Source organism: Oryzias latipes, chromosome 15 (genome assembly GCF_053564925.1).
Source record: "Oryzias latipes strain Hd-rR chromosome 15, Olatipes_Hd-rR_3.1".
Taxonomy (NCBI): domain Eukaryota; kingdom Metazoa; phylum Chordata; class Actinopteri; order Beloniformes; family Adrianichthyidae; genus Oryzias; species Oryzias latipes.
The window spans coordinates 7,193,344-7,207,636 of record NC_136251.1 but is presented as its reverse complement, the minus strand read 5'-3'; the positions used below and the strand labels follow the sequence as shown (position 1 = coordinate 7,207,636).

Sequence of the window (14,293 nt, the reverse complement as noted above, 5' to 3'; positions counted from 1 at the left end):
ACTTATTTTATTGAATATCACCAGTGTCACACCTCATTGGCTGCTGTTGCATGGCTCTCTGCGAGTGTGAACAGTAATAAAGGGGAAAATGAGTCTACAAGATAATCTCCCTTCACATGGACCCTCTTCGAAGTAAAATATTTTTCAGCAGCACATCTGCTCACTGCCATCTTTTCCGTTCGCTCCACAGACAGCACCGCCAGCATCTATGTGCTCCGCAAAGGATTCAGCCGTCTAACCCAGGATGTTTACTTCCTTCCCATCGAGATAAATGACAATGGTTTCCCTCCTATGAGCAGCACCAACACCCTGACCATCAGAGTGTGTTCCTGTGACAGCAAAGACACCATCCTCTCTTGTAATGTGGAGCCCTACGTCCTGCCTGCCGGGCTCAGCACTGGCGCCCTCATAGCTATACTGGCCTGCATTGTCATCTTACTTGGTAAGCAGCAGAAAAACAACAGTCATCTGTATGAAAACAGTGTTGATCTCACAGTCATTGGAAAGTGTGTTTAACCCTTTTTTTAAGCTCCAGTGTTGACATTCTTTTGACTACTATAAGTCAAAAGAATGTGCAAATAGCGTCATACCGGCCTATTCTGAAGTGGAGAAAAGCAGCCTTGCACTGATTTGCCATAATATACAGTGGTGGAACTCTTGGTGGAACTGGTGGTGTATGTCCTAATTTGCAGGAGACCAGGATTTATACTTTTAATAAATAAACTAGAACATGAAAAAACCCATGGAGATCTGACCATGACCGACCAAAAAACAAGGCACTAATAGACTGAGGACTAACAGAAAGGAAGGCAGCTGTTGATGATCAACATGAACCTGGGGTGACTGACAGAGGACAACTCAAAACATCACTAAAAACACCACTGAAAATGCAAACTGGACCACAGAACCCTCACAGTACCCATTCCCCAAAAAGAACAGCTCCCAGATGCCCAGACACAGTACAATACATGGGAGGAGGGGACCTGGAGGGACAAAACAAAAGCTAAACTAGAAAACAGCTCAGGTTTCTGGAGCGCAGCAGCATGGATGTCAGGACCTGCCGGCACAGAACCCAATACGCAGGAGACAAGGCTTGGTAGCAGAAACATAATAATTTAATACATAAACTAGACATGATCATAGTGATGTGACGTTCTGCATCGAGGCTTCAAGGCATCTGCCAAGTAGTGGAGGAGGAGTTTTCGTGAAGCGCATCAAACCTGCTTTTGGGTCCAGTAGATGTCTTACTAGAGCAAATGAAGCAGTGCACTGGATGAAAGGCTTCATAGCTATCATTAAAACTTTATTTAACCAGGAAGTCCTATTGAGATTAAAAACCTATTTTCCAAGTAAATCCTGGCCAAGAGGCAGCACATTTCAATACAAAAAATACATACAAAATCCACGGGGAAACAAAAAGGGGGCAAAGCAGATGATCTGACAATGAAGAACTGAAAACCAGACACTGAAGGTAATTCACTGGAATGAAGGCAGCTGTGAACAGGAAAAAACCTGAAAACAGAACATGACAAGAACTAAGGACATGCCACCAAAAATCCAAACCAAAGGGCCCAATCCTCACAATGGAGGCCTGTTAAACTACTTTTCATGAAATGAAATGTAATCCACTCTTTCACTGTGATCCTAAATGGGCCTCAATAATGCAGGAGGCACAGCTGAGGGCAAGCAATGCAATGCAAATTACTCTTGCAGTATTAAATTATTGCAAATGCAGCAAGAAAGTACGAAAAAAAACTTTCTGTGATTGCAGTTGGGTCTACAGAGAATTTTGCATTTGTTTTTTTTTTTTTGTTTTTTTACTTCAGATGGACTTTGCATTACATCTGTTATGTGACATCATCATGGTATGTGAGAACATTCAAAACAGCCTGAGAAACCCACCAGCCACTAAAAAGTGTGTACAGCATAACTCAACCATGATATGAATTAAACTGCCCAAGATGTAATTAAGCCCCCAAATCTCCCAAAGTGCATCCTAATTATTTCATTCTCTATTTAAACTCGCTCATAGGGACCACAAAGGCTACGCAATTTACTCACTAAATGACTGATTTCTTTAAATTTCGCATTTGTCATTGGCAGCAATAGTGGTGCTGTTTGTCGCTCTGAGGCGTCAGAAAAAGGAGCCGCTGATCGTGTTTGAGGAGGAGGACATCAGGGAGAACATTATCACTTACGATGATGAGGGAGGCGGTGAAGAGGACACTGAGGCTTTCGACATCGCTACACTGCAGGTTTGAAAGAAACAGACTACTGACAGTGAATCAATCTGTGAAGGAAAACTGGTGACTTTTCTCTGTCAATCTGTGTCCAGAACCCAGACGGTGCCAACGGTTTCCTCCCAAGGAAGGACATCAAACCAGAACTCCAGTTTCCCCTCAGGCCGGGCATGGGCCGACCTGAAGCCAACAGCGTAGACGTCGACGACTTCATCAAGACTCGCATTGCAGACGCCGACAGTGACCCAACCGCACCTCCTTATGACTCCATTCAGATCTATGGCTACGAAGGCCGAGGATCCTTGGCCGGGTCACTGAGCTCGCTTGAGTCTGTCACAACAGAGTCTGACTTGGATTATGACTATCTGCAGAGTTGGGGGCCGAGGTTTAGGAAGCTGGCGGATTTGTACGGGACCAAAGACTGCTCCATTAACGATGTGGACGATAATGAGGACTCTTAACAGAGGTCCTCTTCAGTGGACGCCCTCCGGATTTGTGATTTATTGATTCCAAGAGGATTTCTTAACTGAGGGTTAAGACTCCTTAGTATCCTGTTGTTACCATCTTCCAGCTAAATAGTTCGATCTGTCAATGAATGGACACGTATTAAATGTCTGGACTCCCATTATTCCAGAATCTGTCCCGTCCTTCCTACGGCTTTCTTTCTGTCTTCTTCTACAGACCTGAGCATCGCAGGACTGGCAGATTTGTTATCGCATCAGTTTGTCTGTTGGGAGCAATATGATGGAAATGTGGTTGCATCTTGAGAAGGACTTGCCTACAGCAGATTTTTGAGAGTGTACGAAGTTCTATATCGTTAAAAGGATTGGACCCGTCCTCAGAGGTTCCCCTGTTTCCCCAGAGGAAGAGAAGAAACATAAAAATCAAAGAAAAGTTGTATAAAGGTGTTAGTAGGGTCAAATTTGTTGTTTTGTCTGCTGAAGTGCAGTAGATACGAAAACTGACTCCGGGTTGTTGATACTCTGAAGACGCTCACAGCATTTTCACGGTATGGTGGCCTTATAATAATTCAACAACAACTCTAGGAGTAAAAAAAAAAAAAAAATTGACAAAACAAAATAAAAAACAGCAAGACCGAAGATGTAGATCGCCAGCGTCAGTAGCTTCACAAACACATGGACTGTAGGAGAATCTGTGCTACACAAATATTTTTCTTTTCTTTTTTTGGATTTACAATTTGTGGATAATTCCTCATTCTTCAGAAAAGAGAAATCCTCCATCTCTGCAATCATTTACCCCCCATCAATGATCACCTCCTCACGTGGCATCCGTCGGTGATGACAATGAGCAAAAACCTGTGAGCTCGAAAAAAAATCGCCTTAAACTTACTGACACTCTTGCAGCGCAGTCTTTCATTTTTTTCTCTCCTTTTTTTAAAACAAACTTTTTTTTGTTATTTGTAAGTTGAAAGGTATTCTGAAAGCAAACTCTCCTCCATGTTCGGTGTGTACAAAGCAACGTGACTTTTCCTGCCAACTATCCCACCTTTCTGTGGCAGAATGTGCTGGTTCTGAGGAAAAGTTGCATTGGGTTTTTTTTTTTCCTTCCTCCAAATCCCATGTATGTTGCCGGCAACATGTGTTGTATCAACGCACATTGCCAAGCTAACATAATATGTGCACATAGGAAAATAACACAATGTAACAAAAAGCATCTGAAACCAGGACATTCTTTTATAAGCCTGCAGTTTGTTTTCACTCTGTTTTAAAATTATTATATTATTATGATTATTAATGTTTTCTATAATTATTACACCACTATTATTATTATTCTTTTTTTGGACACGGTTACACAGAAATAGAGCTACATTTGACTTTAGCATCAACTTGATAATTCTCACAGTTTCCTAAATGAATATGTTGCGTTTAAATTTGTAGTCAACTGTGGGAAATGTCAGTGCTAAAACTTAAATGTTAGCTTTAGTTCACACCTGTGTGCAACTTTTTCCTCCTACTTTGATTTTGCGTCTTTATTCTCAATTTTTGGGCTGTTTTTTTTGTTCCATCTCCCTGTTCAAGAGGAAAAACTAGCAGTTGTGTTTGTTGCAGTGAGAGAACGCCTTGTTTTTATTCTCTGTCGAGTTTTATGGTACCTATTTGTACAATTTTAAAAGTTCTTATTTTAGTATACATGCAGAATATTCCAGTATTACAACAAAAACATGTTACAAAAATTAAGAAGTTACAGCATCTCACTTATATTTTCTGAACATTGTACTGTTGCTTTACTATGTGCTTCAATCTCTGAAGCAAAAAAAAGAAGAAAAAAAACAACTTTGAAATAAATGCTCTTTTTATAAAATGATACATGTGTTCAAGTAGAATTTCCTTTACCCAGGAATTACTGAAGGAGGTAAGATCTAAACCTTGTCTTTTCACAGCTATGAACACGTTTTTAACCGAATTATTGTAACTTTATAATGTTATCCTGATGCATTGTAAAATATCTCATGTCAGCAATAAATAACACCGGGCTGCAAATGTATTGGTTAGCACTTTCACCACCTCTCAGTAAGAAGGCCCTGGTTCAAATCCTAGCTGGGACTTTGTGTGGAGTTTGCATCTTTTCATGGTGCATGCGTAGGTTTTCTACAAAATCTCCAGTTTCCTCCCATAGTCCAGAAACGTCCTTCATAGGTTCATTGAAGATTCAAAATTGTCCTTGGGTGTGTGAGGTTGTGTAGCCCTAAACAGTCATGGTGACCTGTCTAGGTACCCCAATTGTAGCTGGGATAGGCTCCAGCAACCCCGTGATCCCGAAATGAACTTCGCAGGCTTCGAAGATGGATGAAATAAGACTTGATTTCTGTATCAGCTTTTATATTAAGCCCTTTTCCTACCAGTGGAATCAAAGCAGCACTGCTTGAACACGACTTGTGACACATGGCATGTGATGTCATCGGTGGGTCTAGTTACTACAGATTTGCAATCTTGGGTCATGGGTCTGCAACCTTAAATGCTATAAGAGCCATTTGGTCCAACAAAATTCAGTGAGAGCTGCTTATTTGCACTTAACTGTTAAGAAAAATCTACTTTATTTATAGTTATGAGGCCACTAAGCCATTTCTTTACAACATTCATTTAAATGTTTTCAATAATTGAATTCTAACAGTGTTATATTTTTTATTGATAACAATTATAACTTATTTTAATTCTGACGGCACATGCAAGTTCCTTTCAAAATAAAATACACCCTGTGTTAAAATGAAATCCTACTGCTGCAGCAGATTTACTTGAATTAAAAATGTGAAAAAGTCAAACATAACATTGTCATTATGACTTTATTGCGTCTTCATCCCCTTTCTCCTTTAACTGTCCAAAATAAACTGGACAGCATTGGTGTGGAAGACAATTAAAAAAAAAACTATACATATACATTTGAATGGTTATACTTTGAGGACTAACAGCTATTTAACATTGTTTTGCAGCAGAAGACAAGAAGATGTTCTTTGACCTTATTCAAATAATAAACGTCTCCGACAAAAGATAAACCCTTCATGCCTGACTGAATTTCCAATTATAAAAAAAATATATATATTATTTTTTTTCTTCAAGTGGATGTTAAATAAGTGGACTCTTGGATTTAATGGCATGTTACACATTAGCGACATACAGCATGAAGGGGTTAAACCTTCTATTATTTTGCCCAGTTATCCTACGAGTACATTTGGAGGCGTGGTAAAGCACAAGAGTGAAAGAAGTTTATTTCAGCAATATAAGATCACATGAGTTAAAAAATCTAAACATCAATGAAAAAATTAACTAACTTACTAGTTATTTAAATAGAATTTTTCTTTAAAACCAAAGAGCCATAATAGTGGGTTTAAAAAAAGTCTCATGTGGCTACATAGCCTTAGGTTGCAGACCTCTGGCTTAGGTTAATACATACTCAACAACGTTAATCACTTAGTTTTTTTTTTTTTTTTTTTTTGGAAGAACCAGTTTTACCTCAAGTGAATATCTGATAACATCAATAAACGCTGTTATAAATGCTGCTGGAATTGATAGAAATAGGTTAGTGCTATCAGTAAAAGGACGTTTGACTGTTTTCATGTTGTTGAAACAATGCTTAGGTTCATATTTTATGTGTTTTTTTTTAGATAATTAATTTTTAATTTTATGCGGTCTGTACTTGAAAACATTTAAAGATAATTAAAATGTTCGACTCGGTTCGAGAGGATCTGCGCAGATTGGGGATAAAGCACGGAGTGATTCACCCAGCAAAGTTACTGGTGACCTACGAGGGGAAGACGCACGCCTTTAAAACACCGACAGAGGCTCGAGAGTTTCTCAAGAAGATCCAGAAGAACTCTGAGTGAAAGTGATTCTGATCTGACATACTATTCTCTCAACAGTTGTGAGAAACAGGTAACGGGACGGGAAAATTGGCATTCCAATATGGAAACATCTGAGTGACTTTTTTTTTCTTCTTCCTTTATTTTTCTTTTTCTTAATTAATAATATTTTTTGAAACAATTTCTACAACTGTATACATTAAGTGAAAATTAGCAGCGTAGAAAAATTATTTTTGGTCAAGGCACGACCAGCAGTGGCGTTAATGTTCGATTTGAGTGACATGGGCAGACTGCTCCTCCCAGAGAGAGGATCAGGCACGTGCCATGGCGGGAGACACAATGTGGGGGGAGGGAAACCCATTCAGTTGGGTAAATGGGGTAACGGGTGTTCAAGTTTGGTGTTTTGGATATGTTCTCTTATATCCAGGTTAGTTAGGCTTCTCTTTAAAAAAATGTTCATTGTATTATGTGAAAATTTCACAGCAGCTGAAAAGAAATACAGATCTCTTTTTTTTTTTCAAGAGACAATTTACTCTAAATGCAAATAAATACTTTGATCTGTCCAAATTAATGCAAGGAGTAGATCTAAACTTTGTAACATGGAATTGCAGGGGATTGCAACGTTTCAAAAAGGTCAAAAAAGTAATAAACAAAATAAAAGATATGGGGTCCAAAATAGTATTTCTTCAGGAGACCCATCTTCTAGAGGAAGACGAAAAAAGAATTAGAAGAAGGTGGCGAGGGAGCGTATTTGCTTCAGCATTTTCTTCCAGAGCAAGAGGAGTGATGACTCTTATTCATGAATCTGTACCATTCCATGTCAGTAATGTGATTAAAGACAAGAGGGGTAGATATTTAATAATACAAGGATCATTATTGTTGGAAACATTAAATTTGGTTAATATTTACGGTCCTAATTCTGATGATTTTAAGTTTTATGAAGACCTGTTCCTTACACTTTCAGCGCTGCCCGGGCAATTTATAATAGCTGGGGACTTTAACTGTACCTTAAATCCAAGCCAGGATAGATCCACAGGAACCGACCAAACTCATAACAACTGTAGACTGAGTATTCTGAGATCAATGAAAGAACTAAAACTGCTAGACATTTGGAGGGAATTAAATCAGCAAACCAAGGCCTATTCATGCTATTCTGCAACATTTCAAACCTACTCACGTATAGATTATTTCCTAATTTCTTCTGAATTGATGTCCAAAATCCAAAAATGTACATATGACAATATTGTAATTTCGGACCATGCTCCATGTTGCCTAGTATACAGGGATGAAAAAATATCCAGCGACCCTCCTAGATGGCGATTCCAACACAAATGGCTGCAGGACGGAGAGTTAAATACATAGGAAAACAAATAGATGACTTTTTCTACTTCAACACAGATCAAACTTCAGCCTGCATTAGATGGGATGCCTTTAAGGCATTTCTTAGAGGAAAAATAATTAGTTACACAAGCTATAAAAATAAGAAAGACAAACAAAATTTTGCACAACTAGAGAACAAAATAAAACACACACAACAAAAAATTTATGAAAATGGGGATCTGGAAGCAAAAAAAGAGTTATTACTCCTAAGAGCAGAATATGACAAACAGTCCAGTAACAGGGCTGCATCAAGCCTTTTAAGGTTAAAACAAACATTTTATGAACAAGGTGACAAGGCTGGAAAATTATTGGCATGGCAAATAAAACAACTGGAAACTAAAACCTCTATCACATGTATCACAAAAAATGAACAAAACTTAGTCAATCCAAAAGATATCAACGACGCCTTTAGAGAGTATTACCAGAAACTGTATGACGCTCAAGGGAACTGCAATCCTACTGACATTAATAGTTTCCTAAATAGGCTGAATATTCCAGTTATCTCAAATGAGAATAAGATCAATTTGAATTTAAAGTTTAATAACATAGAAGTCGCACAAACTATTGAAAACATGAAATCAGGAAAAAGTCCAGGTCCAGATGGTATTCCGATTGAAATATATAAAAAATTTAAGGATAAATTGCTAACACCCCTACTGGAAATGTTTACTGAGGCATTTGAAAAAGAATGTCTTCCACTCTCCATGAATCAAGCCCTTATCACATTACTGCCAAAACCAGGTAAACCACCTAACAAATGCGAGAATATGAGGCCTATTAGTTTACTGAATTCTGATCTTAAAATTATTTGCAAATTGTTAGCAAGGCGTCTCCAAAACGTTCTGCCACATATAATAAATAGAGATCAGAATGGCTTTGTTGCTGGAAGACTAGGATCTCATAATGTGAGAAGAGTTTTAAATATCATTCATCATAAAAAAGAAAACAGAGATACTGCTCTCCTGTCATTAGATGCAGAAAAAGCATTTGATAGGGTTGAGTGGCCCTATCTTTTCAGTATCTTGGAAAGATTTGGATGCGGATCCAACTTTATAAAATGGATCAAGATTTTGTATAAAGACCCGACAGCGGAAGTTTTAACAAATAGAAATTTCTCTAAGCCAATTAAAATTAAGAGAGGATGTCGGCAAGGATGTCCTCTCTCTCCTTTGCTTTTTACTTTAGCAATAGAACCATTTGCAGCAGCGATTCGTGCACATACACAGATAACTGGAATCACAATAGGACCCACTGAACACAAAATTTCTTTGTTTGCAGACGATGTCATTTTATATTTGAGTAACCTTACTTCATCAATCCCAGCAGTGCTGGAAGTGATTCAAATATTTGGAAGTATTTCAGGATATAAAGTGAATAATGCAAAATCCTCAATTTTAATGCTAAATTCTATGGAAAGGCAAAACCCCACTTCCAAAACGTCTCACTTTAAAGTAGTTGAACATTTTGAATACTTAGGAGTGGTAATTGTACCAAAGCTGGATCAAGTTGTCCAACGTAACTATGATTACTTAAAAGAAAAAATCAAAGATTCAATAGACAGATGGATGAAGCTGCCCATAACTCTAATGGGAAGAATAAATATCCTAAAAATGAACGTATTGCCAAAACTGCTATACTTGTTCCAAAATATCCCTCTGGCACCCCCTCTAGAATTATTTGCTTGGTTAAAGAAAATCACAGTAGCCTTTATATGGAACAACAGAAAACCTAAACTCCGTCTTACTTTACTATACTTACCATTTGATGGAGGGGGGCTAAAATGCCCTAATTTTAAGCATTACTTCTGGGCTACACATCTGCGCTCCATTATGTTTTACTTCTCTAATGAGAATAATCCACATTGGGTGGAAATGGAGTCCCACAATTTAAAAATACCTTTACCGTCGTTCTTATACTCCGATAAAATAAGAAAGTTACAAAGACAAACTAGAAGGAGCTGCATTTCCAGAAGAAAATGCAGGGTTGAATGCTGTACTGAATGCTGTAATGTTTGGGTCGCCTGGAGATGAGGAACAAATCAACGTCGGTTTCAGATGAATCGGAAAAAGTAAACTTTTGGACGTCCTTAGCAACGAGCTTTGTTTGCTAACCACGCCCACATTCCTTATATGTCCAGATCCAGTGAATTTCAATATGTTCAGTTCCAGCCATGGATGAAGTTTATTGCAACATTTGCTTCAGATTTTGTCAAAAAATGCCCACCAAACAGTAGGTTGTGTTGCCATCCCATAATAATTTCAAAACGTATGTTGAAGTCCAAAGCCTTGTGAGCATTTCAATGTTTGAACGGTGCCTCTAGCTGAAAGCATGTTAAAGTTATAATGCTTGAAAGCAACAAAGGTTTTCAAGGATTCTCCATGTATTTAAATGAAGCAAAAATCTTGGAAAATCCTGGAAAATCTTGGAATATCTTGAAAAGTTCAAAGATTTGAAAGACTAAAAGTCGTAGCTGAAAGGAATAAGCTGAAAGGGTTGAACATTGTAATAGTAGAAGGATTAAAATAGGTGAAAGTTTGAAGAAGTTTAAAATTGCCTCACATTTTGGCACAAAATGGCCGCCAAACTGTAGGTGGTGTTGCCATCCCATAATAATTTTGAACCTTATGTTGAGGTCCAAAACCTTGTGAACATTTCAATATTTGAACGGTGTCTCTAGCCAAAAGAATTTTAAAGTTACAATTGTTTAAAGAAGCAAAGGTGTGGCCAATGGAGCAAAAACATTGGAAAATCTGGGAATATCCGGGAATATCTGGAAAAGTTCAAAGATTTGAAGGACCAAAAGTCATAGCTGAAAGGAATAAGATGAAAGGGTTGAACATTGTAATAGTAGAATGGTAAAAATAGGTGAAAGTTTGAAGAAGTTTAAAATTGCCTCACATTTTGGCACAAAATGGCCGCCAAACTGTAGGTGGTGTTGCCATCCCATAATAATTTTGAGCCTTATGTTGAAGTCCAAAACCTTGTGAACATTTCAATATTTGAACGGTGTCTCTAGCCAAAAGAATGTTAAAGTTACAATTGTTTAAAGAAGCAAAGGTGTGGCCAATGGAGCAAAAAGATTGGAAAATCTGGGAATATCCGGGAATCTCTGGAAAAGTTCAAAGATTTGAAGGACCAAAAGTCATAGCTGAAAGGAATAAGCTGAAAGGGTTGAACATTGTAATAGTAGAAGGATTAAGATACGTGAAAGTTTGAAGAAGTTTAAAATTGCCTCACATTTTGGCACAAAATGGCCGCCAAACTGTAGGTGGTGTTGCCATCCCATAATAATTTTGAACCTTATGTTGAAGTCCAAAACCTTGTGAACATTTCAATATTTGAACGGTGTCTCTAGCCAAAAGAATGTTAAAGTTACAATTGTTTAAAGAAGCAAAGGTGTGGCCAATGGAGCAAAAAGATTGGAAAATCTGGGAATATCCGGGAATATCTGGAAAAGTTCAAAGATTTGAAGGACCAAAATGTCATAGCTAGAATAAGATGAAAGAGCTGAACATTTTCATAGTCGAACGGTTAAAATAGGTGAAAAATTGTAGAAGGAGTTTAACTGTGAACTTCTGAACGAAAAATTCTCCATGTATTTCAATGGAGCAAAAATTCCCGGAAAACCTGGAATATCTTAAAAAGTAAAAGGATTTGAAAAACCAAAAGTCATAGCAGAAATAAGATGAAAGAGATGAACATTTTAAAAGTAGAATGGTTAAAATAGGTTAAAAATTGTAGAAGTAGTTAAACGCCAAAAAACGGCGGAAGATACTATAATAACTAGAAGGAGCTGCATTTCCAGAAGAAAATGCAGGGTTGAATGCTGTACTGCTGAATGAAAGCTGAATTAGGTGAAGAAATGGCTTAACTGTACTGGGAAAACCTTGAAACGTTAAATGTGCAAAAGTCCTAGCAGGAATAAGATGAAAAAGTTGAACATTGTAATAGTAGAATGGCTGAAATAGGTCAAAGTTTGTAGAAGGAGTTAAGCATTAAAGCTGAAATTGTTGAAAAAATGGCTGAAGTGTTGAAAATTTGAAGAAGTTGCTAAAATGGCTAAAAGTACTAGCATTGGAATCAGCATCATCAACTGAATCCAAAAAACACATTGTTTGAGAGTATCATATTGGTAAAACCTACATGTTCTAAGTTGATAGAAAATCCATTTTTTTCAAAATGGCGGCTTTCTATTAATTTTATCTCCATAGCAACCATTTTACGTTTGGGTCGCCTGGAGATGAGGAACAAATCAACGTCGGTTTCAGATGAATCGGAAAAAGTAAACTTTTGGACGTCCTTAGCAACGAGCTTTGTTTGCTAACCACGCCCACATTCCTTATATGTCCAGATCCAGTGAATTTCAATATGTTCAGTTCCAGCCATGGATGAAGTTTATTGCAACATTTGCTTCAGATTTTGTCAAAAAATGCCCACCAAACAGTAGGTTGTGTTGCCATCCCATAATAATTTCAAAACGTATGTTGAAGTCCAAAGCCTTGTGAGCATTTCAATGTTTGAACGGTGCCTCTAGCTGAAAGCATGTTAAAGTTATAATGCTTGAAAGCAACAAAGGTTTTCAAGGATTCTCCATGTATTTAAATGAAGCAAAAATCTTGGAAAATCCTGGAAAATCTTGGAATATCTTGAAAAGTTCAAAGATTTGAAAGACTAAAAGTCGTAGCTGAAAGGAATAAGCTGAAAGGGTTGAACATTGTAATAGTAGAAGGATTAAAATAGGTGAAAGTTTGAAGAAGTTTAAAATTGCCTCACATTTTGGCACAAAATGGCCGCCAAACTGTAGGTGGTGTTGCCATCCCATAATAATTTTGAACCTTATGTTGAGGTCCAAAACCTTGTGAACATTTCAATATTTGAACGGTGTCTCTAGCCAAAAGAATTTTAAAGTTACAATTGTTTAAAGAAGCAAAGGTGTGGCCAATGGAGCAAAAACATTGGAAAATCTGGGAATATCCGTGAATATCTGGAAAAGTTCAAGGATTTGAAGGACCAAAAGTCATAGCTGAAAGGAATAAGCTGAAAGGGTTGAACATTGTAATAGTAGAATGGTAAAAATAGGTGAAAGTTTAAAGAAGTTTAAAATTGCCTCACATTTTGGCACAAAATGGCCGCCAAACTGTAGGTGGTGTTGCCATCCCATAATAATTTTGAACCTTATGTTGAGGTCCAAAACCTTGTGAACATTTCAATATTTGAACGGTGTCTCTAGCCAAAAGAATTTTAAAGTTACAATTGTTTAAAGAAGCAAAGGTGTGGCCAATGGAGCAAAAACATTGGAAAATCTGGGAATATCCGGGAATATCTGGAAAAGTTCAAAGATTTGAAGGACCAAAAGTCATAGCTGAAAGGAATAAGATGAAAGGGTTGAACATTGTAATAGTAGAATGGTAAAAATAGGTGAAAGTTTGAAGAAGTTTAAAATTGCCTCACATTTTGGCACAAAATGGCCGCCAAACTGTAGGTGGTGTTGCCATCCCATAATAATTTTGAGCCTTATGTTGAAGTCCAAAACCTTGTGAACATTTCAATATTTGAACGGTGTCTCTAGCCAAAAGAATGTTAAAGTTACAATTGTTTAAAGAAGCAAAGGTGTGGCCAATGGAGCAAAAAGATTGGAAAATCTGGGAATATCCGGGAATCTCTGGAAAAGTTCAAAGATTTGAAGGACCAAAAGTCATAGCTGAAAGGAATAAGCTGAAAGGGTTGAACATTGTAATAGTAGAAGGATTAAGATACGTGAAAGTTTGAAGAAGTTTAAAATTGCCTCACATTTTGGCACAAAATGGCCGCCAAACTGTAGGTGGTGTTGCCATCCCATAATAATTTTGAACCTTATGTTGAAGTCCAAAACCTTGTGAACATTTCAATATTTGAACGGTGTCTCTAGCCAAAAGAATGTTAAAGTTACAATTGTTTAAAGAAGCAAAGGTGTGGCCAATGGAGCAAAAAGATTGGAAAATCTGGGAATATCCGGGAATATCTGGAAAAGTTCAAAGATTTGAAGGACCAAAATGTCATAGCTAGAATAAGATGAAAGAGCTGAACATTTTCATAGTCGAACGGTTAAAATAGGTGAAAAATTGTAGAAGGAGTTTAACTGTGAACTTCTGAACGAAAAATTCTCCATGTATTTCAATGGAGCAAAAATTCCCGGAAAACCTGGAATATCTTAAAAAGTAAAAGGATTTGAAAAACCAAAAGTCATAGCAGAAATAAGATGAAAGAGATGAACATTTTAAAAGTAGAATGGTTAAAATAGGTTAAAAATTGTAGAAGTAGTTAAACGCCAAAAAACGGCGGAAGATACTATAATAACTAGAAGGAGCTGCATTTCCAG

General features: G+C 37.3%; 1 protein-coding gene across 2 annotated transcripts in view; it reads left to right on the top strand.

Moving 5' to 3' along the window:
• The window catches only part of cdh11 (cadherin 11, type 2, OB-cadherin (osteoblast)), a 111,216-nt gene extending 106,651 nt beyond the window's left edge, over positions 1–4,565 (top strand). For both annotated transcript variants that reach the window (XM_023962938.2, XM_078932306.1), the window contains 3 exons: positions 191–442; positions 2,104–2,255; positions 2,336–4,565. In XM_023962938.2, coding sequence (XP_023818706.1) covers positions 191–442; positions 2,104–2,255; positions 2,336–2,701 — 770 coding nt within the window. In that variant the 3' untranslated portion in view covers positions 2,702–4,565. The remainder of the gene's footprint in view (positions 1–190; positions 443–2,103; positions 2,256–2,335) is intronic.
• Positions 4,566–14,293: the final 9,728 nt, after the last annotated feature.